The sequence below is a fragment of the Emydura macquarii genome, unplaced genomic scaffold (genome assembly GCF_026122565.2).
Source record: "Emydura macquarii macquarii isolate MOO-44397 ecotype Brisbane River unplaced genomic scaffold, CSIRO-AGI_Emac_v2 contig_2205, whole genome shotgun sequence".
Lineage (NCBI taxonomy): Eukaryota > Metazoa > Chordata > Testudines > Chelidae > Emydura > Emydura macquarii.
In genome coordinates this window covers 9294932-9319380 of record NW_027132342.1, presented here as the reverse complement: position 1 = coordinate 9319380, position 24449 = coordinate 9294932, and the positions used below count along the sequence as shown (strand labels likewise).

General features: G+C 42.2%; 1 protein-coding gene across 4 annotated transcripts in view; it reads left to right on the top strand.

Moving 5' to 3' along the window:
* The window catches only part of SCUBE1 (signal peptide, CUB domain and EGF like domain containing 1), a 295960-nt gene that overhangs the window by 59530 nt on the left and 211981 nt on the right, over positions 1-24449 (top strand). For all 4 annotated transcript variants that reach the window (XM_067559336.1, XM_067559335.1, XM_067559338.1 and 1 more), the window contains exon 4: positions 10759-10893. In XM_067559336.1, the coding sequence (XP_067415437.1) occupies positions 10759-10893 (135 nt within the window). The remainder of the gene's footprint in view (positions 1-10758; positions 10894-24449) is intronic.

The following is a 24449-nucleotide window of genomic DNA, read 5'->3' as shown; positions in this document are numbered from 1 at the left end:
GGGGCAGTCATTCTTGTCAATTGTTCTGCTGGGCTGAAGCAATGAAATCGACAAGAAAGCTCCCTTGAGTGCTGAGCAGCTAGTCTCTGCTCCCACCTGGGAGCAGGCAGGAAGAGCATGGGCAGCCTTGTCAATTGCATGGCTGAGCTGTGAAATTTACATGGCTGCCTGGTTCCCTACAGAGAGGGGGCAGGGGAGAAGCCCAGGGGGCTTCTCCTGGCTCCCAGCGGGGAATGGGGAGGGGAGAGCCCGGGGCTGGCTCTCAGCAGGGAATGGGGATTGGGGAGGTCAGCTCACTGGGAGACCAGGAGCCTGTTGGGCTCTCAGCTCCACACACTGCCCCTTTTAGGTCAGTGGACGTGCTCCTGGTGATTACTGCGGTGGCTGTAAGTTGACCTATGTTAGGTCAACTTATTTTTCTAGTGTAGACAAGACCTAAATGTATCATACCTATGGAAGCATTTTTTAATTAAATGTGTTCTTAAGGTCTTGGTAGCTGGGAAAGCCACATAGCTGAAGTTCTAACAAGATACCTAGAAATGTACATCTGTGTAACAGAGGGCACAATTAAAGTGAACGATGTCTCATTTTACTTTTTTTTAAAAAATCTTACATGTAGGTAGTATCTTTTAATCTGAAAAGTCTTGGTTTTTTGGGGTTTTTTTTAAGACATAGTCTGTAGTCTGAATAATCTCCTATGCAGGTTATTCCTATGTAGGGTACTAGAAATTCTGGATTAGATCCTCAAATGGCATAAATTGATATAATTGCATTGTACCTAGGACAGTTTACACTGGCTGAGGATCTGGCCCCCTATGTGTTTTAGAATCATAGACTTTGTAACTTTGCTTTGTTGGAATGCAGAGTTGTCCCTGCACAGAGTGAGAAAATGGGTCCTTAGCCTAACACTTCCCCTAGTGCGGAGCTTGTGAGGGTGGCAGGAACGAGGCAGTGTGTTGTGGAGACAGCTCTCCGCACTCATTCACTCTCACTTCCGAACAAGGATATCGTCTGGGTTTTTTGCTTCTTTTCCCTTGCAGAAATGAAGGGGAGCATATAACCCGTTAAAGTGTAATTTAATGCTCCTTATATATCTAACAAAACCTAGTTAAAACAGTTTTCATGCTGTCCCAAATGTCTTTGATCAAAAGCCACATTCTTTCAATGCATCTGGGATTTCCCAGTTATTAAGAATCTCTGCTCCTCAGTTCAGATGGTCCCTTCTAAGATTATGACAACCCAAAATCAATTACCACCATCACTCTTCCTGCATGGCATTATCGATGTTGCGGCTTCATCTGTGGGAATGGTCAGTTCTTTTTTCTTACTTGCTAAAAAGCATATACTTGCCTTATGGATCTCCAGTATATCATCCTTCTGTTGAAATCTGAAATAAATAATTTGTTCAGTACTTAGTGTCTAAATCTGACACACATGTAAATTAAGGAAGTAGTCAAACATTTTTCAGAGTATATTTTATATAGTCATATTACTTGGCATAAAATCCCTTTACAGGTTGTAAATTGAAGAAATCCATAAACAGGTCCTTTCCACTATCCCATTCTACAACTGGCAACTCACTCTTCCACCTCTGTCACCACAGTGTTTTTCCACATTCAAAACTCTTTCCATTATATTTTGGACATTGGTACTGGATTGTGCCCCTATGATCATTAGAGCTGGTTGAAAATTGGAATTCCTATCTCGTGGGAAATTCTGGTATTTTGAAATGTACTTTCATCCCAAACAGGGATGAAAAGTAGAAATAAACATTTTTTATGGAAAAGTTCCAAAAAAATTGATTGAAATGAAACTTTTTCAAAATTCACAGATAGAAATATTCCATTTTATTTTATTAAACTGAATAAAAATTTCATTTTAATTTGGTTTGCCATTAATCTGTTTCCTGAGCTGCCATTGTGCCTCATGGGAATGGTAGTTCGGGTATCTCAGGTCTTCATTCTCTTCTTATAGGACAGACCCCCAGCTTGACTATATTTCCAATGATGCATTGTTATCACATGATGCACCATGAGGCTTCAGCCAGACAGGAGAATCATGGACGATGGTATCATGGAAGATGTAGTCCAGCCTGGAATCCTAGCCCATATAGGAAAATGCGGGCATTTTTCACCTGAACTACATCTTCCATGAGGCTTTGCGACAGTTCAAGCAAGCACAGAATAATGTCAGATTGACCCAACACAAAACATTTCAATTCAGTTTGACCTAACTCGAAATGAAGACGCTTTAGAGAGACCCTACTTTACTTAATTCTGTATAACAGTGATATTTGAGTTGTATCCCATATAAACATTTAAAATGTTGTTACTACATTAAGGCCTGTCTGGTATTAGATATGGCTGAGAATTTCAAAGGAGCCTAATAGAGTTAGGTGTACAAGTCTTACTAAAATGTAATTGGGAGCTGAGCACTAATACCATTAGGTTTTTTGAAAACACTACTGTGATGGTGCAGAGAAACTGCACAGGAGCAGACAAAAAGATGAAAGAGAGCCTCTGGGGTTAGCTAGTCTGCCCTACTATACCTGCAGCCAATGCCAGACCAGGAGGGGGAAGGAAAGGACAGAGCCTAGTTCAGTTCAGGGCTGACTAGCGAAGAGGGAGGAGGTAGCTCTGCCTCTCTACATGAGGGGAGCTTCACTACAACCCTGACAGACAGAACAGCCCCCAGGTGAGAAGCACTGCGTTGCTGACCAAAAGAGAGAGTCAAGCAGACTGGAGAACACCCAGCAGTAAATGAACTTTACTATTTAACTGTAAGGGCATTGTGGGACTAGGCATCCTCCAGCATTATATCCGGCCCTGTCCAGAGGGACCTGAGGCTGGTCAGGATGCCACAAAAGGTCCATAAGGGGTGCTACTCCAGGATAGACACTACAGGCCTTTTGGACTATAGGGACCACTCCCAAAACTGATAGGATATAGGTACGAGGTAGCCCAGGGCTATGGACTTAGACTCTCTGCCAAGAGAACCTTGCCAGTGTTGCTTTACACAGGGCTCTGGGCTGGGTCCCACTACCACAGCTCTTTAAGGGCTGAGGTCGAGATGCAAGTGGAGGCCAGAAGATTCCTGGCCTAAGATCAGGAATCTCTGCTACCAGGTCAGGGAAGCAAGGGGCTGGACATCAGGTGCAGTAACCACTACACCTTCCAGCTCTCCGAGCACACTCAGTACCCACCCAAAAATGATAAATTGGAGAGGGGGATGTTTTTAGTTATTTATTTATTAATATTTTAAATAAGAAGATTGTGCAAACCAAGTGTTATGCCCACTTTATAGATAGGGAATCTGCGTCAGAGAGATTTGTTGTCGAAGCCTGTAGATTTGTGTTTAACTTTGTTCAAAACAAAGTCTTATTGATATCAAATATAGGTGTGATATGACAGATAAGTATGGAATATAGATGGATAGAATAGAGTGACTGCAGCAGTAGAGATAGTACGTGCACATACACAGAGATATTGTTCATGATCCTGGCATGGGTGAGTTTTGGGGAGGATTTAAGAAGGGTTTAGGCAGACAGAAGCTATGGGGAAGTATAGGGACTGCTTTCTGTGTATGCCTGAGGTAACGATTGCCCCAAAGGGCATGGCAAGGACTCAAGACCATCACAAAAGATGACCTGACCTGAAGACTGGGCAGCGCACACAATCCCTTGTCAAGCTTTCCCTGAGTTGGTCTGATTCCATACCCAGTGTATAGCAGCACCTAACTGGTACAATTTAGTCCACAGACTACTGTTTGGCCAATATTTTCAAACATTGGTGCCTAAAGTTAGGCTCCTCAGTCCATGGCTAGGCATCTGAATAGAAGCAGTCTCATTTTCAAAAGTGCTAGACAGCACCAGATCCCTTGGAAATCAATGGGAACTGCAGGCACGTTACCTTTATTTAGGTATGTGTGGGCACCTAGTGTGAATTTCGGAACCTAAATTTAAAGGCATCCAAGTTTGAGACTATTGGCCTTTACTAAGCAGTAGTAAAAGACATCCTGGATAGAAAGGAGCAGAGTAAAATACATCTATTCATGTAAATATATGTTAAAAATATTTTGCCAAAAGAGCAGGTTAACTTATTTAGAAACGCTGCTGGGGAATTGTGCTGTGTTCAGTTAGTATTGTCAAGGGCTGTGTGTGTATGAGAGATGATTAACAATTAAGAGTATAGAGGCTTCAAGCAAAATGTCATTTTAGTGAGCTTTGGTGTTTATTTTGGAAATGCTAAAAGTCGTGAAAAGTTTTTGATGTCTTAAAAGGGCAAAATGTGGTGCCCGGTTGTTTATGAGAAAGAAATAAACAAATGACATCAGCAGACTTGACCTATGTGCTCTGTTGGTGTAATAGCATTGAGGCACTTTATTTCTGTTCAGCAAATGGACAGACATTGCACAAGCCAATATCAAGCTATCTGTTTGAAGGGAGTGAAATTATTCTCTGATATGACCGAACACAGGCTTCAACTCCATTTGCAGACACTGAAAAGACATTTGATTTTTTTTTAAATCGGGGTGGGGGATATAAAAGGGTTTTTTTATCTTATTGTTTTCTTGGTGTTCCAGTTTAAGGACAAAATACCATAATGAATAACCCAAATATCAGCACAGAAGGTTGGGAGTGATTCGGGAAAACTAGTTTGTTATCTTAGCCTTGGATGCTCAGCAGACAGACTGGCTGCATTTATCGTATCCGAAAGGGATTTTTTTTGTTGATTAGATTAGGGATGATGATTTATTACTAGAGCTGGATAAATACCACTAAAACTTCCCTCAAGTTATTGCTTTTCAAAGGCATCTGCTTCAACCACATTTGTGCCTTATTGTGTTTCATTTTCTCTGGAAATTTGAGAAATCCAAATGTATTTGTACAAACAGCCCCAGAAAGTGAATTGTAAACTCCCGTATTCAAGAGCTTCCATCAAAGATGTAAGAGCAAATGATGACCCAGTTACGTTACATCAGTGACTGTGGAGTTGACTAATAATTAAAGCTCACTAAAAATTACACTATTTATAGGACGTGGGATACTGCTTGACACATCAGGGGGATCAAGGTCCCATTGTGCTAGATGTTGTACAGCTTCATAATAAAAAGACAGTTCTAAAGAATGAACAATCTATACAGTTAATGGATATATTTGTGCAATTTATTCTCCATCTTTGAGATGTGTTTTCGCTTTTAAGATAAAAGAAACCCTTGAAGGGATAAATGCCTTTTTCTTTTCTAAAGAATTTGTGTTATGAAGACAAACTTTTCAGCTAAATCTAATTGCCTCCAAACACCAAAAGAAGAGGAAAAGCATTAAAAGAGAGATGAAAAACAGGTTCCCACATAGAGCCATGGCAGGTAAATTGATGTTGAGAATAATTATTTCTAATTAGAAAGATCCATGAAAGATGGAATAGCCAGATTACTAATGAGTTGCCAGCTGATGCAATTATCAGCGTTTCTTATTTCTCCCTTTCTCTGCAAAACTTGTTTGGCTTTTGCAGAGTACAGCACTTTTCATACTTTCTGTTTTTAAAGTTGTATTTTAGTAAGCATTCACAGCTGTACTTTTTTTTTCTTCCTTCTGAAGATGTGTGTTATCTGTTGGTTTGATCTATGCTTTGTATAAAGTTTCCATCACTATGATGGCTAAATACTGAGCTCAAGGGCTTTTGTTCTCCTTTTCATTCAATGTTTCTTCATTTTTGTCACATTCCTTGTTTTATTCCAGAGGCCAGGTTTTTCAGGTGTATAGTTTTATGCACATTTGAAAATTTTGGCCATGCTCTTAAATTCTCTGTGAGATCTATTCCCTCTCATCCTGAAGATATGCTTATTACACATCCACAATCAGATATGTCCATTTCTCATTCATTCATGTTCCTAATACCTACTTTTCGGCTATCTATAGGTGGTCCAATAAATATGGTGGTCCAATAGTAATGATTACACTTACAAACCTGCTTTCACAACCACTTAAGCTGGTGGAAGCCATCATCTCTTATTTTGACAAACATATCACCTGTTGTGTGAACATTTCAGCAGGAACTGCTGTCTGACATCTAATCTGATGCCATTTGCACAACTCCTACAGCCACTTCCAGATTTAATCTTGGAGTCTCCAAAGTCATATTGAAATCAGATCTTCCAGGACGCCTACTTCACTGCAACATTGGTGCACTCTTGAGGAGTGGAACAGGGAAGTGGAAGGAGCAAAACACTGCTAAATATAAGAAGATCCACTGCTAAATTAGAATTAAGTTAAGTTCTAGGGAAGGAAAACTTGATTCGAATGAAATCTGATGAACCTGCATCATTTTTCGATGTTAAAGAATTCTGTATGTATGTATTTATCGGTTACATTTTGTGCACTTTTACCCTTTCCATTTTATAGCAGAATTACAAGTATCAAAATACTACAAGGGTGGCTATATGCAGTATTTCCACCTCAGGAAAACCTTTTCTCATGAGATTTGCAGGCCAACTTCCTGTCTAAAATGGTTCAGAACATACTAACTTTAAAATTCAAAATCAAACTTTCAAACTTTTTAGGATTCAGACATCCCTACCAATTTCTCTTATAAGCCAACACCCCCACCCCCTTGGAATTGGTGTTTTGTTTTGCTTGAGATGCTCCTGCACTATATAGCTACCAGCAATACATCTCTCTGCCTTACAGTGCTACTTTGGTAAAAGCAACGTTCTGAGAGACATCTTCCAAAAGTTTTAAAGAAAAGGTTTTAGAGTAAAATATTCAAAAGTTCCTCAATGACTTAGGAGTCCCAGTCTCAAAAGTGACTTAGGAGCTTAATTCTCACTGAAAGTCAGTGGGATTTACTCACTTTTGAAAATGAGCCTTTAATTCCTGCATCATTTAAGCGCTTATGAAAATATTACCACAAGGCCAGAAACCCAGAAAGAAGGAAGAGAAGAAATTCCCCAGGAAAAAGAATGCAATAAAAGAGGGTGGGTAGTGGACGTACTTCCCCTGACAATCAGTCTGCTTAGTTTGTTTCCACTGCAAGCTTCCAGTTTTGGTCTCAGATGTGGTTGATTTTAGAGGAGTCCTTTGGTTGTTGGCTTTTTCCTGGAGTGTGTCGAAAAATATGGTTGATCAGAATTATATTTCAAGCTGAGGCCCTGGGGACACTGCTGAAACAAGGTGTGCCATCTTCACATGGTAAATACTCTGAATTAGCCATGGTTGCAGTACAGGTGGGCTGCTTTGAAAGGTTTAGCAGATACATTAACTGAAAAGCAAAAAGCATGTTTGTCTGTTTTAATAAAAATAAAATTTTCAATCAGCTGTAATGACCACAAACACACACACACACACACTGCCCCATCTCAACCGACAATCCAAACTATGCACATGATCTAATCTCAACAAATTATTAAATATGATTCCATGCCCACTAAACTCTAGGTCTAGATATCTGGTGGTTTTAGGTAAATGAAGCTGTGCATAAATTTGCAAAGAATTCAATATATAGCCATGTTTACATAACTCTTCTCTTTTCCAAACTTTCCTGGAGTTGGCCACACTTCTTCCCTGTCTGGCTCTCTCTGTCCTGCCCTGAAGCTGCCCCTTGCTCCCTCCATGTGCTCATTGACTTTGCAGAACATGGCCAGAGCATGATACCCAGTCTGCCTGTGGACAGAGGCACATAGCTAGAGTTACTGCCCACACATTGCCACTCCAGACATCGCATTGCCCATTGTTTTAGCCATAATTGTGGCCATTTGTGGGCTGGATGTTCTGCTCTAGACTGAGTTCGACTTCTGGAGGCCTTCAACTGTGGTGCCTTTTGTAGAGAAGTGTAGAGCAGCAGGACTGTAGCCATTCAGGACTGTAGCCGAAGAGATATAGCCTAAAATCTCCCTTCTCCTTCCCCTGCCTCTCCCTTCCTCCCCCAGCAACTTCCCTGCTCTCCCATTGGAGATAGGAGGATTGGAGCAGGTGCTTGTGATAGGATGCCTGAGATCAGCTAATGTGAGAGACATAATGTCCCTTTTGAATCTGGATTGTGTAGTTTTCCATAAACCTCTCATGGGCAGCTGGTCTCTGCAGCATCATCAATTGTTGTTATGACAATTTACCATCAGCTGAGCATCTGCCTCCAGATTTTACAAACAATTGAGGACCAGATTTTCATGTGCTCAGTCCTGGCCAGATTTTCAAAAAAATGGTCAGCATCCAACATGCAGAGCTCTTTTGAAAACCTAGGGACTTATTTTGGTGCCTAAATGAGAGCTGAACTCCACACCTCCCTACCAAAGGCGCCACAGTTAGACTTCAGTATTAAGGCCAGACTTTTCAAAAATAAATGCATAAATTACTCTCCCAGATCTGCAAGGGCTTGATCAAAAGCCCGGTGAAGTTAACAGAAGTCTCTCTACTGATTTCAGTGGGCTTTGGTTCAGGCCCTAACCTGAGTTAATAACAGGCTGACCAGGGATTATTCAGACAGCTCTAGCCAAGAGTGTGCTTGACACCATGGATAATAAGGGAGATATGAGTATTGTCCTCTAAGGCCCCAGTCATGCAATGAGCTATAAGTAGGCTGATCCCATGGTAGGGCTGAGGCCTTAAATAGAGTAAATAGCCTAACTGCTATACAGTGTACGAGGCAATCAGAAGCCGGAGTTTATTGTGGGGGAGGAGTGGGTGTTTCTACAGTATGGATGTATGTGCATTCTAGATCTCAGTTGCTCCCTTTCACTCAAATCTTCCTCTTTGTCTTTATTTTTTAATTATTTCAGTGCAAGTAACTGACAACATTTTGCTCATAGAAATGTCTCCAATTGTTTTCAGAGTCTGAACTGTAATAACGTTAGTTCTAAGATACAAAGTATGGGGGAGGTTTGGTGGTAAGAAGCGTAAATCATCAGATTTTTACTGTCAAGCAGAAAAACATGTTTATAAATTATTGTATTTGTTTCGAATTATTCATCATAACTGCAATTGTTCAAGTTGTTTTGTGAAAATATAAGCAGCAGTGCTTGGAAAACCTCTCACTGTGTAGTGAAATTTTGGTTTTGTATATAGATCAGCTGAGACTTTTTTTCCCTCCAGTTAGCGTTAAGCTAATCTTCTAAAGGGACGAGTCTACAATCCAATGCATAATTTTGAAGACATTTAGTCCAAACTCTGTAGATTGGATTAGGGCTATTTGTGTCAGTACTAACATTATTATTGCCAGAAGGCCTGTTCACTCGCACTTGCAGCCTCCTGCAAAGTCATGTGATGGCTCCCTCCCATCCCAGCTCCAGTGGCCAAGATTGTCTCTCCTCGTGGGCAACTCAAATGGCTTTGATGTGTCTGCTGAAGGGGTTCAGTCTCCCAAAGGGATAAGAAGAAGTGATAACATGTTGAGAATGGGAGGGAGGGGGGGAAGTATTGTTTGTGGGGGAAACTTGAGGGAATAGGGCCTCAAAGCTTCCTGGTAAAAAAGGAAGGGAAAAAAACTTGCTACATATTTCCATGCTGGTCCAGGATAAAGGAGGAGACATTATTACTCTGTAGGGCTCAAGTTATCCTCACTACCGTGCTCTGTGCCTGCCCAAAGGACTGCATTTCCCATCCTATATAGTGCTGCAGCTTGAGCAGTCAACATCACACTAGCATAGGTGGATCCCCATGGTCTGAGGTTGCCAGGCTCCTCATGGATGAATGAATCAGCCCTGCATTTCAGCCTTAATTACCCATCAGGTTTCTTTAACATTTCAGATTTCCTGCATGCAGTATACCTGCCTCAGCAGCATATCTGGTAATTTCATATACCACTGGCATTCCTAAAGAAATAATTACTTCAGTGGCTGTGCCAACCCTGCTGAGGTGTTTATAGTTTTTGTCCCTTTCTGAAATGTTGGCACTTCCCGTGGTTGTTTGATTGCAATGCCTTGCAAAAGGAACACATTGTGGGTTTCTTGGGTGGCAGAGTCTCTATTGTCCAAAGAGTTAACTGAGGACAGGGATACTCTGAAGTCTTTTATGAGCAAAAGATGAGAGTGCTTGCAAGGTTGAATACAGGTCAGATACACTGAATATACCTTTTAGTGTCAATGCTCTCCCAATGGTAAAACATATGTCTCTGTTAAACAGAACAGTATAAAAATTTTAATGTCAAAGCGAGATAACTGAGTGGGGGCAGAGGAGGAGGGAAGAGACCCTTAAAACAGCCAGTAGCTAGTGCTGCCTTTGTGGTTTTATATATTTGCCTATTAAAATGACAATATAGACATGGAACATTTAGCTTTAAGAAGCCTTCCTTTCATTAAACAACATTAAACAAACTGACAAAGTAGGGGGTTATGACTTCAGTAATTGAAACATGCTGTTCTGTTCAAGACTAGAACTCTATAAAGACTCTTTTCACCCAGTAATGCCCTTTGTGTTTGCCTGCTGCCCCTGCTAGAAATTACTGTAGGCCCAAAGTATATCTTTCCAAATGGATAGGGAATGAGAGAGCACAACAGCACTCTTGGCAAATCAACTCACAGCTCTTTTAAAACATTAACATTAATTGTGCTTTGGAAATCAGTTTGCAACTCAGAATGTATAGTGGCTTAAGCTGGATGGCCTCTTCCCCCCATAGGTTTTTTTAATGTTAACTTTAAACCTGTGATGTGAGAAAAAAAATTAAATGGCTTAATTTGGATTAACTAATTTCCGGAGTGCCTTTTGGTTGATGCTTACTATTTTAAATACACAGTCTGCCTGTAGATATTACATTCTCATTTTTTCCCCAGATGTTGATGAGTGTCTGGATAACAATGGAGGGTGCCAGCAGATTTGTGTGAACACAATGGGCAGCTATGAATGTCAATGCAAGGAGGGTTTTTTCCTGAGTGATAATCAGCACACCTGTATTCACCGCTCCAATGGTAAGTGATCAGTCCCAGAGATGTGTTCAGTGGAGTAACCATGTTGATAAGATATTCTGAAACTGGGTTCTTTATATTTCTCTCCTCAGATATCTGAAAGTTCATTGTGCTATAGAAGTTGGATAGTGAATTGTATCCATAGATTTCTGTGAGATTTGTCTGTTGGTGGGCTTTGGGGCAGTGATCTTGGCTGAATTATTATGCAGCCTCCTAAACTGGCAGCAGATTCATTAGTAAGGCAGGGAAAAAAGATTTTGATCTGAAGCAGTAATATCAGGAATTTAAACTACTGACCATTAGAACAAAAAAGTCATTTAAAATGGCAACTCTCCACCCTAGGCATTGTGGTACCAAATTTACATTGAAACAAATGGCTAATTTATTTGGGAAATTATACACACTCTTCTTTTGCCAGAGCCCACTGAATTTTGCTTTAGATGTTGATTGCTGCTTGCCAGGATCTGTAAAATCAAGGATTTTCCATACAGTTGTGGTCATAATCTAGTGATGATTTCGGTTGGAGCAAGCTCCTCTCCTTTTCCTGTAAATTTCAGGCACAGAAGACAAGCTTGGGTGCAAAAGGGGAATAAAGAGCAACACAACTATAAATCTTGGCAATTAAATGGATTCTTCATGTGTGTGTTCAGTCTTCAGGTGACCCTAACAGTAGTGGGAATATAGTCTAGTAAACTCAGTTAAGAAGAGGTGATGGCGAGTGACAAAGCAGCAAGATGAGTCTGATCAACAAAATGACCACTCTGTAAATTTCCACTTGCCACACAAACAGTGTCTGAATTATTTTAAGTCACTGTAATTAACCAGAAGTTCCTACTGAGTGTAGGATGTGAATTTAGTCACTCTATTGACAGAAAAACAAAATCTTGTAGTCCAGCAGGAGGAGCTTTCTTAAAATGCTAAATATATTTTTCACAGTCTGCCTGCTTATTTAGAATTGTATAGATAAATAATCATTTGATTTTAGGAATATGCATGATTCAGAATATACTTTGTTTCTCTGTATTTTAAAATGATTGTCAAGTTTAAAGCAACCAAAGCACTTTGATTTTTAGGAGAGCCTGCAATTAAGCTCCATCAGCCAATGTATTTTAAAGGACGTTATTTAGTAGGTTTTTAGTCATTCTGTTCAATATAAATTGTTCAAATTTCTGTCCAGCGTAAAGTAACCCTGACACAAAGATATCCAACAGAGCAAGGAATAGTAGCTGGAAGGTTAATGAAAACCATTTGCAGAGCTCTGCAATACAATCATTATTTCAATTTGCACATTATAAAAATTCCCAGATGTAATAAAAGGGAATTTAGCTATCCGAGATGGAACCTAATTAAATAAATGAAAATGGGATTCTGAAGGCAAAAGATTTTTATATGCAGTAGATTTATTGAAGGAAATGGTGAGTTTTTATGGTGAGGATGATTCTTGGTTTGCAGGAGGACTGGGGAAGCTGATTTAACGGGTGACTGAGGTATGCCAGTAATAAAAATGTGTGGGGTGAGTGTGTTTGTGTTAGCTTGTTTATAAAGAATGTGTGAAATAAGATTTAATTAAAGCAACACAGTCAAATTATTTTGGGTCTGAAATAAGAGGGCAGGAGGTAGTTCTACAAGTATTATGACATGAATGCTCTGTGGCTTTTCAAAAATAGTGTCCAATTTTTTTTTTTTTAAAGTAAACATTATTCTGTAGCTCTGGGAACCCAAACACATTGGGCTAGTGCATTAGAACCAGGAAATGAAACTGAGTGATCTACTTTCTCAGTCCAAGCGGACTGAAGTGCAAACAGTAACCATGTGTGATGAGAAGTATGTCAGACTCTTTCTATTACGTATATAAGCTGTTAACCTCAGGAATACTGTTTATTTTCAGAGGGGTAGCCGTGTTAGTCTGTATACAGCAAAAACAACGAGAGTTCTGTGGCCCTTTAAAGACAAACAAATTTAATACTTGCGGGCATAAGCTTTCAAGAGACTTCAGCTCTCTTCTTCAGATGCTTAGAGAGCTGAAGTCTCTCGAAAGCTTATGCCCGCAAATATTAAATTTGTTAGTCTTTAAAGAGCCACAGAACTCTCGTTGTTTTTGCTGTTTATTTTCATCCTGTATCACTTGTGGGTGCCTATATAAAAAACTTTGGGACAAAACAGAGCAATACTTTGTCAAAGTATTTAACTAGATGCCTCTTTAGTGCTAGAATGTGTCTAGCCCTACATGGGTGCACAAGGGTTTGTGGAAGAAGGGTACAAGGATCCCTCAACCCCACCCACACCCTGCATCAGTATGTACGCTCCAGCCACAACCAAGCACAATCATCCTGATCCATCACAGCACTTCAGCATGCATGTAAACTTTAAAAACAAGCAATCCCATTGACTTCTATACATTTCAGGCGCTTTTGATGTCAGTTGACAGTACATCCTATGTGCCACACTTTAAGATAATCCACAACAAATCTCACTCCCCACTCACACAATTTCCTGCTCTTCCGTTTCCTCCGCACCATTTTCAAATGTCTGGGGAAAAAGAGAAGCTTTGCAATGTGCCCTGAAGGTCATTGGATTTGGACTATTTCAGATGGGGGAGAATATACTCCAAAGCTGTGGGGCCCTCACTGAGAATTCCCAGCCTGCAGCCCTCTTCTCTTTTATAGTTATGAGGCTCCAGTACTTTACAGTTATGTGCATGCTTAAGTGATTTGGCATTCAGGGCTGAAGTAATCCACACGGAACTTGGAGGTAGAGCAAAGGACACAGGAAGGAAGAGTTTGGTAGAGGCACCAGAAAATCAGTCTGTGTCACATGGCTGGAATGTAGGCTACAGTTGCAGAACCTCTGTAAATAGTTCTCTTAATAAAGAGCCAGTTTAATTTTAAAAATATGGAGTCTTCTCATGTTATTAGCCAATGTTTGGTACATGAAACATGGTGGCATCAGTCAATCTAGTGCAATGTTGCCAACTCCTGGCATTTCTTTGCGTGCAGCCCCCCTGGCCGGTGAAAGGGAGCTGAAGACCCCCAGGACTTGCAGGAGGAGCAGACATGAAGCCAGAAAGGCAGAACTGATGTGGGGTGGAATTGATGAGGTGCAGGGGGCCAGATAGATGTGGGGATGAGAGCTCCTGCAGCAGGGTTCAAAATCACCTTAATAAATTTGGGAGTGTGAACAACACTAATTGTCTCACACCTGCATGGGGGTGGATGGTGAGTTCAAAAATCAAAAGACCAACCAAAGGATTCAATATAACACTTTTTTTACATCTCATGATTTTGGGGGCAGTCTCTTGACTTTTGGAGGTGTGACTCATGATCTTCGATCATTTGCGGTTGGCAATACTGTTAGTAAGACTCACAGCAAGAAAGAGCATGTGATTAACAAGAAAATAAAGCAGCAGCTAGAAATAGAACAAACAAGCAGCATGGAGGTATCAGACCACTGGGAATGCTGGATTTCCAGACAAAAATCCCTGCACAAGCATAGAAGCAAGAACTGAGTCTGTATAGAGAACTGATTGTGGGGGATAAAGATGAGAAAATGAAGGCAAAGCTTTTTAAATTTCTCATTGGAGAGGAAAAAGAAAGACAAGGAGTGAGACACTGTTGCCAGAAATAAATGTCTGAAGCATTGGAACAGCTGATAAAGTTGTCTGATGCATGCTGAGATTCCAGACAGAACAAGACTGGAGCGAGAGCAAGACTGAGTTTTGGTGGGGTTTTGTGTGTTTTACCCAGAACAAAGAAGCAGAAGAGGGAATAGTTCCAAAGCTGAGAACTCTGACATCCACATGCAACTTTGGAAACATTAAATGATTCCTTAATTAAAGATGGGATCTTTTGTGGGGCATGTGGTCTCAGCTTACAGTAGAGACTGTGGAGAGAAACAGATGTAACCCAAGAGAAATGCCTCCAAATAGCAAGGGCACCCTTGCTGAACAGAGAACAAAGAAAAGGTCACTAGGGCACAACAGGTTTACAGGCTCAAGCTAATGCAACCCAAGAAGCAGGACAGAGACAGACCGACTGAGAATGCAGGTGGTATGGTCTAGCATATAGAAGGTGGAAAGCAACATGAAAGGTGGAAAGAAAATGCCCTGCCTATAGGCAAAGGTGCAAGGAGTGTGGGAAATGAAACCACTTTGTCACAATCCTGTAGAAATGTGCCCCAAGAAATATAAAGCAGCAGTACATGCGATGATTGAGGATGTAGAAACTTCCAGTGAAGAGGCCAGTGTCTGCAGTGTGACTCTACCATATCCCAAAATTCTCCACATTACATGCACTTCAGAAGTTGGCTGACAGAAATTCAACTGCCATGTTTGCAGCTATGCTATTTGATCAATGACCATTCAAAGCAGGAGTGTGGAGCCAACTGCAGTGAACCCTGGAACACGGATAAGCAGCAACATTAGACTGGAGAAATGTGACCCCAGTGATGGTACAATAAAACCATTCTGAGGGCAGTGGGCATTTGCAGTCTGGTGCCTCCTCCCACCTTTTCCCTCTTGTAACCTCTGCTCTTCCTTCCAAGGTCCATGTAAGTTGCTGCAGAGGCCATGGACTGGGTGGCAGCATTACACTCCCCAAAGTGATAAGTAGGGGTAAGGATATGCCCCCTTTCCCTTCTGCACTAGTCAGCAGGAAGTGGGGAGTGCATGCAACATCCCACATAAGAATCTATGATGGTCTGGTGCTGCATACGCTTCTCCAAATTTCAAAGAAGTACTGTGCCCGCCTTCATCTCAGTATCTCTGGGAGATGCTGCTGAAGCATTGTGCCTGCACATGTAACTCCCATGGGCTATGGTTAAAAGCCACAACAGAGTATAGTAGGAGTTTTAATATCCTCTTCCGTGTGTCCTGGATGGCATGTCTCCATGCTTTAAAGAAGTTTTCTCATTATTTCTTATGGAGAGGCAGGATCAACTTAAATTATTCACAGAGAAGTATGAATTCTATATTGGATGTGTTAGACTGATGTTAGTCAGGCCAAATAATCATTTTGCAATGTTTGTTTTATTTTACTTTTTCCATTACTGACCAGCTGATTACTCTCTTGCATTTAGTCAAAGCATCTTTTGGTAAGAGGCTATGCCCAGTACAATGTGATTAATCTATTTATGCCTAAAATGTACTTATTTCCGTTCAGCTAAGCCAGGTTTCGACACTTTGTTACGCAAAAGGAAAAGAGAAGGAACAAGATGAGTACTTTATGGTGAGGGACAAAACTCAACAGAACATAAAAGAAATTTGCAGTTGTTTATATAAATACTGTGCATCTTAGTTGCAGTGGTAGGCTGTGGTGACTTGTAAATTATATAGAAGAATAAACTGTGTTTCCTGGTGGCTTTAATAGGCTAGAAGGTAGCTAATTCTTATTTCTAACATATGTTTAACCCCTTAAGTAGCATGCATTTCAGAAATCCTGGGAAGATTAGTATTTTAGGCACTACCTATGCTATATCAAACAGGACTACATTAATACAAATTAAGTACCTTTTAGTTCATGCCAGCAGGATCTACACAGGACAGCTAGAGTATAGCATGTTAGAGTTCTCTACCATTCACACCTGTCTACTTCATGCTGCAAGGCCGTATACAGATGCCCTTAGACAGAGCTTAATAGTGTGTCTCTGGGTGTGTCCACCACAATGCAGTTGGAGGTGTGACTGCAGCATGTGTACACATACCAGAGCTTTGATCTAGCTAGCTCAAGTAGCAGCAGTGAAACCACAGCAGCATGGACTGTACAAGCTAACCTGGGACCGTGGGTGTGTACTCAAGAGGCTACACCGTACTGCTTCTTGTGCAGCTATGGCTTCCTTGTTATTCTTAGCTTTGAGCTAGCTAGCTCAAATAATAACTTGGGCATGTCTACACTTGCTACAGTCATACGTCAGATTGCAATGTAGAAATACACTATAACTCTGCTCAAGACTTGGACAACCTAGGTCTCTTGTGCATACAGGCTCTGCATCAGTAGCCATGCAACTCAACTTAAGTAATATGGGAAGCCTTGAATGTCACCACCTATGAATGTCACACAAAAGCATACTGAGTATTTAATCACAGGCATGCCACCTTAAAATTTGTTTCTTTAATTTTCCGGAAAGAAACATCAGTTGTTTCTCCTCAGATACAGATTTGGCTTTCATGGTTTTATGTATTTTTCTTTAAATTAGCCAATGAATTCCACATATGAAAAGAAATGTAATTTTAAACCATAACCCTTGATTCTCTATTCAAGAAATATTTACACTGATGATGTTATATCAGCTAATTAGTCTTTACCAAAGCCCTATCTATGCTGGCAATATCAAGCAAGCTAAAAAGGCAGGAATAATTGTGGGAGGTGGATTTAAGAGGTAGGAGGAAGCAGATGGAGAGGAACTGGGCTGTAAAATACTGAAAATTAGGGAGTTGGGTCAAATTGTATAAAAGGCTTTTAAATGGGTGTTGCCATAGTTTTTCAGATCATTTAAGAGCCATTTGATGAGGAGTTGCCTGTCCACTTCCCCTTATCCCATAGGGTTATGGTATTCAGTTGAATCTTACTAAATTTTCAGCATTAGTCTAGGAATGATCTGACAGAAAGTGATGGATTGGTGCCTGATATCAGTCCTGGTATGGACAGGCATGATCATAAAAGTTCACTTCTTCAAAATGATGGTTTCTTCATTGTTGGAGGACAAGAAAATTATACTCAGTTCAATTTTTCTTCTCCACCACCACAACCCCAGATTTATTTATATTCTTACCCTGTTTTCATAGCTCCGAGAGAATTCTGCAGTGGCAGGATAGTGAAAAGCCTCGGCCCTAGGGAAGAAATGCCACTCAGGGGTTAGAGTAGGTGGGGACTGCAAATTGGAATTTTCTGTTCTGTTCCCAGCTCTGTTGCTGAAACCTTGCATGAGCTTGGGCAAGTTCTTAATCTCTCTTTAGTATAATTTAACCATGTGTAAACTGCAAAAAGTTTGTGAAACATCATTAGTTTGAGAGTCACTGGTGAATGGCTTCATAGAAACACAAATAATGTATTAATATTTAATATTAATTTGTAAGAATAATGTTGAATAATGTGTTGCCATGTCTCTGTAACTCTGAAACATCAGTGAGTCTCATCTCAATTCTCAAAGCTCTTTAGAGATGTGCAATCAGTAAAATTAGTTGGATGTACTAGATCTCACCCATTCTAAGAGTAGGTGCCCTGTGCAATGGAACAACTTTTGTAACAATAGACTGTCCCATTGTCATTTTGAAAATGAAATCCTAAAATACGATTATGTTAACAGAGAAAAGTATGTGAGGCATGTTTTAATGAATCAATACCTGTACACTAATATGTTTGATTAACAGGTATTCTGTCCATAAAAACACCGTTGTATCAGGAACCTTTTTCTAAACCATAACCAAATATTACCTAAGTGTACTAATAATAATAATAACCCATCTATTTGTTCATTCGCACTGTAGGTCTTGAGTAAATAATTTAAAATGACTCTTATCCGTGACTGCATTGGAGAGGGAGGATACAGGGATAAAGAGTAACGTTTTATATCTCATTGTTCTTTGGTGGAAATGTGCATACCCTGCCAAAATTGCTACTGTTTGGATTGTAAGGTTTCTCATCTGCTATCTGAGCATTTGGTGAGAGTATCCCCCACTTGACTTCTCTGTGCAGTGTTTTCGTCCAACAAATAAATTAGTCACCAGGCACCTTATTCATAAAGAGTAGTCTATAGACATAACATTTTTTAATCCTTGTTGTTTCTATAAATAGTAAAAGAGTAGAACACTCAACAGTCTCTGCAATAACATGTACCACTTTAATAGGGTGATTTTTAAATAGAAAGGCAAACACTGGCCGGTAGTAGGGGATTGGTTTTAACCCTTTAAGTACCTGAGTAAAATTAAAAAACAAACAGAAAACAGTGTTGCCATATGGAACTTATTATATATTATATATTATACGGAACTGCATCTCATACTATCATTTTACACATTTCTCTTCCCTGAATTGTTGTTCCTGGCTTGGCTAGTGTTTGTCTTGTCTGTCTCCAGCTGTGAACTCTGAGGCAAGGAACATGTAAATGTAGGGAGCCATATAAAACAGTAGTAGTAGTTAAGTTAATGTAATGCCATTCACCATATTGCCAACCCTACTCATTTTGAAAAAATCGAGATTAGACTTTTAAAAAAACTCACAAAATTGTCTTAAAAGTCATTGAGTTTCTTTTTATTTGTCTTCTGGATTTGGACTTTAGTTTTAGTTTACACTCAGTTGATGTTTTCAAGCTTTTCTCCACAACTACGAGGGCTAGAAGGTTACTCTGTTTTTATGAAAGCCCGAAGTGACTTGCCCCCAGCATCAATGGAAGTTGGTGGCAGAATCAGGGTTGAGTACTCGAGTACCTTTCTCATTCCATCTGTCATGAAAAATGCTATGAGCTGTCTAAGGCTGTACTTTAGTTTGATATTTCACATGCTTCTGAAAGACTAGAGAGTGCCCCCGAACACTTAACCAGAGCTTTGCCTTAGTACTGACTCGGGGGGGGAGGGGAAGAGTACCACTACTGAATTACCAACACCATATTCTTGTTTTATTTCTGGCTATGGTTTATATCCTAAGATACTGAAGAGTTAGCTAAACTCAATGGCTGTGAGTCTGCTGCAACTGAAAAACCAAATCTTCCAGATTTCAGAGGCAACTATAGGCAGAATCTGTGGTTCTAGGGACTTCTAGGGTACTCTGCAGAAGCTGGCCTGCAGAGCACACCAGAATCATAGGGGCCTTCCAAGAACTACAAAAGCTTTTTTCAATAAGGTTAAAGGGGATGTTAAATACAATCACAAATATACTGCTTGCAACCCTCAGCTGGCAAGAAGTCAGAAAGCCAAAAGTCTTTCTTACATATATTCCTTAATTGACTGGAACAGTAATAAAGACAGATGGATACTTGAACAAGTTTAAATAAAATCTAAAAAGAAAAGTAGAATATACATTCTTTTCCCTTCTCAGTGAACCAAAAGCTGACGCAGTTTAGAGGTACAGTAGTTACCTCTGCATGGTTGCAATAACCAAGTGCATTTTGGCAGGGCTGGGGAGGAACTGAAAGGAAAGAGTCTGTCAGAAATCACACAGCTGGAGATACCAAGAAGTGTGTCATGGAAAGAGCAGCTGTTTAAAACACCCAGCCGCAGCATGACAGGCAGACTGCTTGCCAGGAAGAGAAGAAAATTTGTAAGTCAAATCAAAAATCTCTCCACACCTGTGTGACACAGAGTGCAATGAACAGTTTGTAGCTCAGCTCTTGACTGACTAGCAGCACTGATGAGAATCAAAAGTTGTATGCACGGTTGGGAAAACACACTGGAAAGCATTTTAAAAAAGAAAACATGCAAAGGAGGCCTTCACACTCAATCATTCAATAATACTGGAAGTGTACCAATATTTTGTTCAGACTGTCTGCTCAGGATACAGCAACATTATAATAAATAAAAGAACTGGAGTGTTTTTAAAAGGCTCCTAATGTTCAGCAGACTGAAACATCAGGTGAGAAAGATCTGGGGACAAAACTAAGCCAAAACATCCTGGAAGAAATTCACATTCATATGCAGACCATAATAAAATGAGAATGGTATTAAATATAGGTTATACATTATAGTGTATATCTCAAATGCATGGAGGGATAGATTGATGGCTGAGTGATACTATTCAGGCTCAATTCTGTGACGCTCTGAGCAGTATGTGAAACACATTCAGCTCCTTCAATGCCTGTTGAAGTCATCTACTGCATTCATTTTGGACCTTACAAGTTTTAATTTCTTTAAATTTTTCACTATGTAGCTGAATTAGCCACAGACAAATGCACAGTCTACATTCCTCTTGTCTACTGACCATGGCATTTCATGGACCAGAACATAGATGGTCAGAGCAGTGGTGGTCATGTGTAGTGGTTGGAGCAGGAATCGCAAACCAGGGACTGGAGTCTGGGTCAGAGCTAGAGTTGGAATCAAGAGTCGAGCCAAGGATCAGAGCCCGAGCTGAAGTCACAGTCAGTAGTCTGGGGTAGGCCATAGAAGCAGGGATCTGGAACAAGGCAGGAAACAGGCAAGGCTTAGAAGTCAGGTGAGAAGAAAAGGTCCAGTGCAGCAACCTCATTGCTCAGACAGCTTCCTGTGTCTCCTGGCTTAACTAGTGAATCCTAGCCTATTAGAGAAGCCAGACATCTCCTCCAATCAAGAACTTCATGGGCAGTGCCTCTGGTGAGTTAGGGTCCACCAGCTCACACTCACTGCTGGTACCAGTGAGCTATTGGGTGGTTGCTGTTGTCTGAGGACTGGCTGGGAACCCATGGACCAAGGTTTGAGATCCATGATCCCTCACAGGCAAATGTAGGTGATGACATCCAATAGTGGTCTATCACCTGCTTTGAGGGGTAATGACACAATGTATTTTTGGCTGGGACAAACAAGGTAAATCAATGGAAATTCAAGAAAAAATCCCAAATATTTGTTAATTATTTTCTACTGAACAGGTAGGTGTGTGTGCATGTGCATTTTACTGATTACATTCATGAACTATTTTAAATTAGGGGGGTTCCTCTTTGAGTGCTTGCTCATGTCCGTTCCCAAAGTAGGTGTGTGCGCACACCACAGGCACTGGTGCCAGACAATTTTTTCCCTCAGTAGTACCCGTAGGAGCTGACTTTAGCGCCCCCTGCAGCGGCGCACATATGTGCCCGCATATAGGCGCCATCAGCTCCCCCTCGCTCTCGGTTCCTTCTTGCCATCAGTGATGGTGCTGGAACGCCTCTTGCCTTTGCAAGTTCCCTTGCTAAACCTAGTGATTTTTTCTCTTTGTTCTAGTTGTTAGTTAATACTTTAGTTTAGTTGGTTCCGGTTGTTAGTTGTTAGAAGCCCAGGGTTGGGGCATGCCCCGTTCCCCAGTGTTTAAACCCTGCTCTTCGTGTAAGAAGCCTATGCCGAGGAGCGACCTGCATCTAAGTTGCTTAAAGTGTCTGGGGGAAGTGCACGTCAGTGACAGATGCAAAATCTGTAAAAGTTTTCGCTCTTGGACTAAGAACGAACAAGAGATCCATCTTAAGGCCATCCTCATGGAGTTGGAACTTAGACCGGTGTCAGAGTCCGGTAGATCTGACTTGGCACCAAGCATGACAGCCTCAGTGCACAGCGCTCTACCGGTGCCCTCTGCCTCATTTCGGCACCGATCACCGTCTCCAGTACCGAAGAAGAGGCAGAAGAAGACTCATATGGAGCCGTGATGCTCCCCTGCAGAAAAAGTGAAAGGGGAACAGGCGAGCCCAGGGTCAGGCCACCAATCCTCCCCACCTCAGAGGAGTCCCTCGCCACTGTCAGCATTGACCCCGGCTTTGGGCCCTCCACTGACTCTGGGTAGCGGTAGAGGCCGTCACCGCCTGGTGGTGCCATCAACCCCGGAGGCTTTCCAGGCTATGAAAGATCTCCTGGCATTGCCTGTACCGCTGACGCCGAAGGATAGTAGGCCGCTCCGAGATTCGGCACCGCCACCAACTGGCAATATATCAAGGGACAGATCTGCCCAGCAGTCCCCATCTTCGAGGCACAGTTCACTGTGCACAGGCTGTCCCCGGAGTCAAGACCATGCTCTCCGGATCAGGACAGCATTAGACCTCGCTCCCACCGTTGGTCTCCTGAGAGCCAGCACCGGGCGGAACACCACCAGGGAGCCCTGGAGCAACACAGGTCACTGACTTCGCAGCATGTCTCCCCGGCACCACAGGCCTGCTCCCCTAGTCCATACAGGAAGCCAAAGGACAAGAGCAGGTCCCAGCACTCCCACCGCTCAGGCTTCCCGCTCTGCTCTCCAGTGCCGGAACAGCGTGCCGCATGTGACACCATGCAATATTCAGAGTTGGCGCCGGTATGGCCATTGGGTAGCTGCACATCCTCGGACAGCAAGGAGGTTACTCATGTCAGGCAGCTTGTGGCACCGATGCTCAGCTTCCCTACAGCACTGCCAATGGGAGTGTGGCCACGAGGTCAATGGCCCAGACCGTGGCCTTACTGGTGGGGGTTTCACTCGGGGATTCCACAGCCTGGTTCCAGGAGAGGAACTTGAGTGCCGCAGTCCTCCCACCCTCAAGGTTCAGCACTGCCTTTGGACTCGGAGTCTGACAGTGAGGGCTCAAGCATTTTGACCCTAGAGGAATCTACCCCTCCCAGAGTGGAGGCACCTCCCCCACCTCAGCTACCAGCCTCTTCGTCATTGCCGGATGAGGCAGTTGTGGGACCTTCATCAGCAGTACCATTGGATGATTTCAGGGCTTACCAGGACTTGCTGAAAAGGGTCATCTTTAACCTGGGCCTTAAGATAGAAGAGTGGAATGAGCCAGTGGATGAACTCTTTGGGCTACTGGCCTCAGCAGCTCTCAGCACAGTGGCCCTACCGGTCCATGAAGGGGTGGTTAAGCTAGCTAAAGCATTGTGGCAAACCCCCGGCCTCCCATGTCAAAAAGGGCAGAGAAAAAATGCTATGTTCCGGCAAAGGGGTTAGACTATCTCTATACCCACCCCCCACTGGGATCCCTGATGGGCACCGCCACTAATGAGAGGGACAGACAGAGGAAGGTGAGCTCAACCCCTAAGAACAGAGGCTAAAAGACTGGACCTCTTTGGTCGAAAAATGTATTCCACAGCTAGCCTACAGCTATGGGTTGCAAATCAACTGGCGCTGCTAGGCAGCTATCACTTGAATTGTGGACTCTTTGACTCCCTCTTCCAAAAAGGAGTTTGAGGCCGTCCTAGAAGAGGGGAGAGCAGTAGCCAGAGCGTCCCTGCAAGCAGCTTCTGATGTAGCAGACTTGGCATCTAGGTCAATGGCCTCGGTGGTGTCGATGAAACGAGTGTTGTGACTGCAGTCCTCGGGTCTCCCTTCAGAGGTCCAGTAGTCGATACAGGACCTCCCTTTCGACGGCATGGCCCTCTTTGCTGAGCAGCTGGACACCAGACTGCACAGCATGGAGGACTCAAGGGCAACACTAAAATCCCTCGGTCACTATACCCTGTCTTCAAGCCCCTGCTTCAGCAACGGTCTGGGAATTACTCCCACAAGGACTCCTATAAGAGGAAGGACAAGGGATATGAGAGAGACCAGGGCCACTCATCATCAGCTGGCCCACAGCCGGGCACTAGCCGCCATAATTGAAGCAGAAAATAGGCCTTTTGAAGGTGCGCTTGAGAGCGACCTACCAGTTTTACCCGTGGATCCAACTCCCCTTATGTTTTCCTTTAGTTTGGCCCACTTCTTCCCTGCCTGGGCCACCATTATGTTGGACTGTTGGGTACTCAGTTTGGTGGTGCTTGGCTATATCCTCCAGTTTGCTTCACTTCCCCCGTCCCACCCTCTCTCCCTGTCCCTCTTCAGGGACTCCTCTCACGACCAACTTCTCGAGCAGGAGGTGCGAGTCCTCGTGCAGGTGGGGCAATACAGGAGGTTCCCCAGGACCTACAAGGTCGAGGATTTTAGTCCCGTTATTTTCTGATTCCAAAG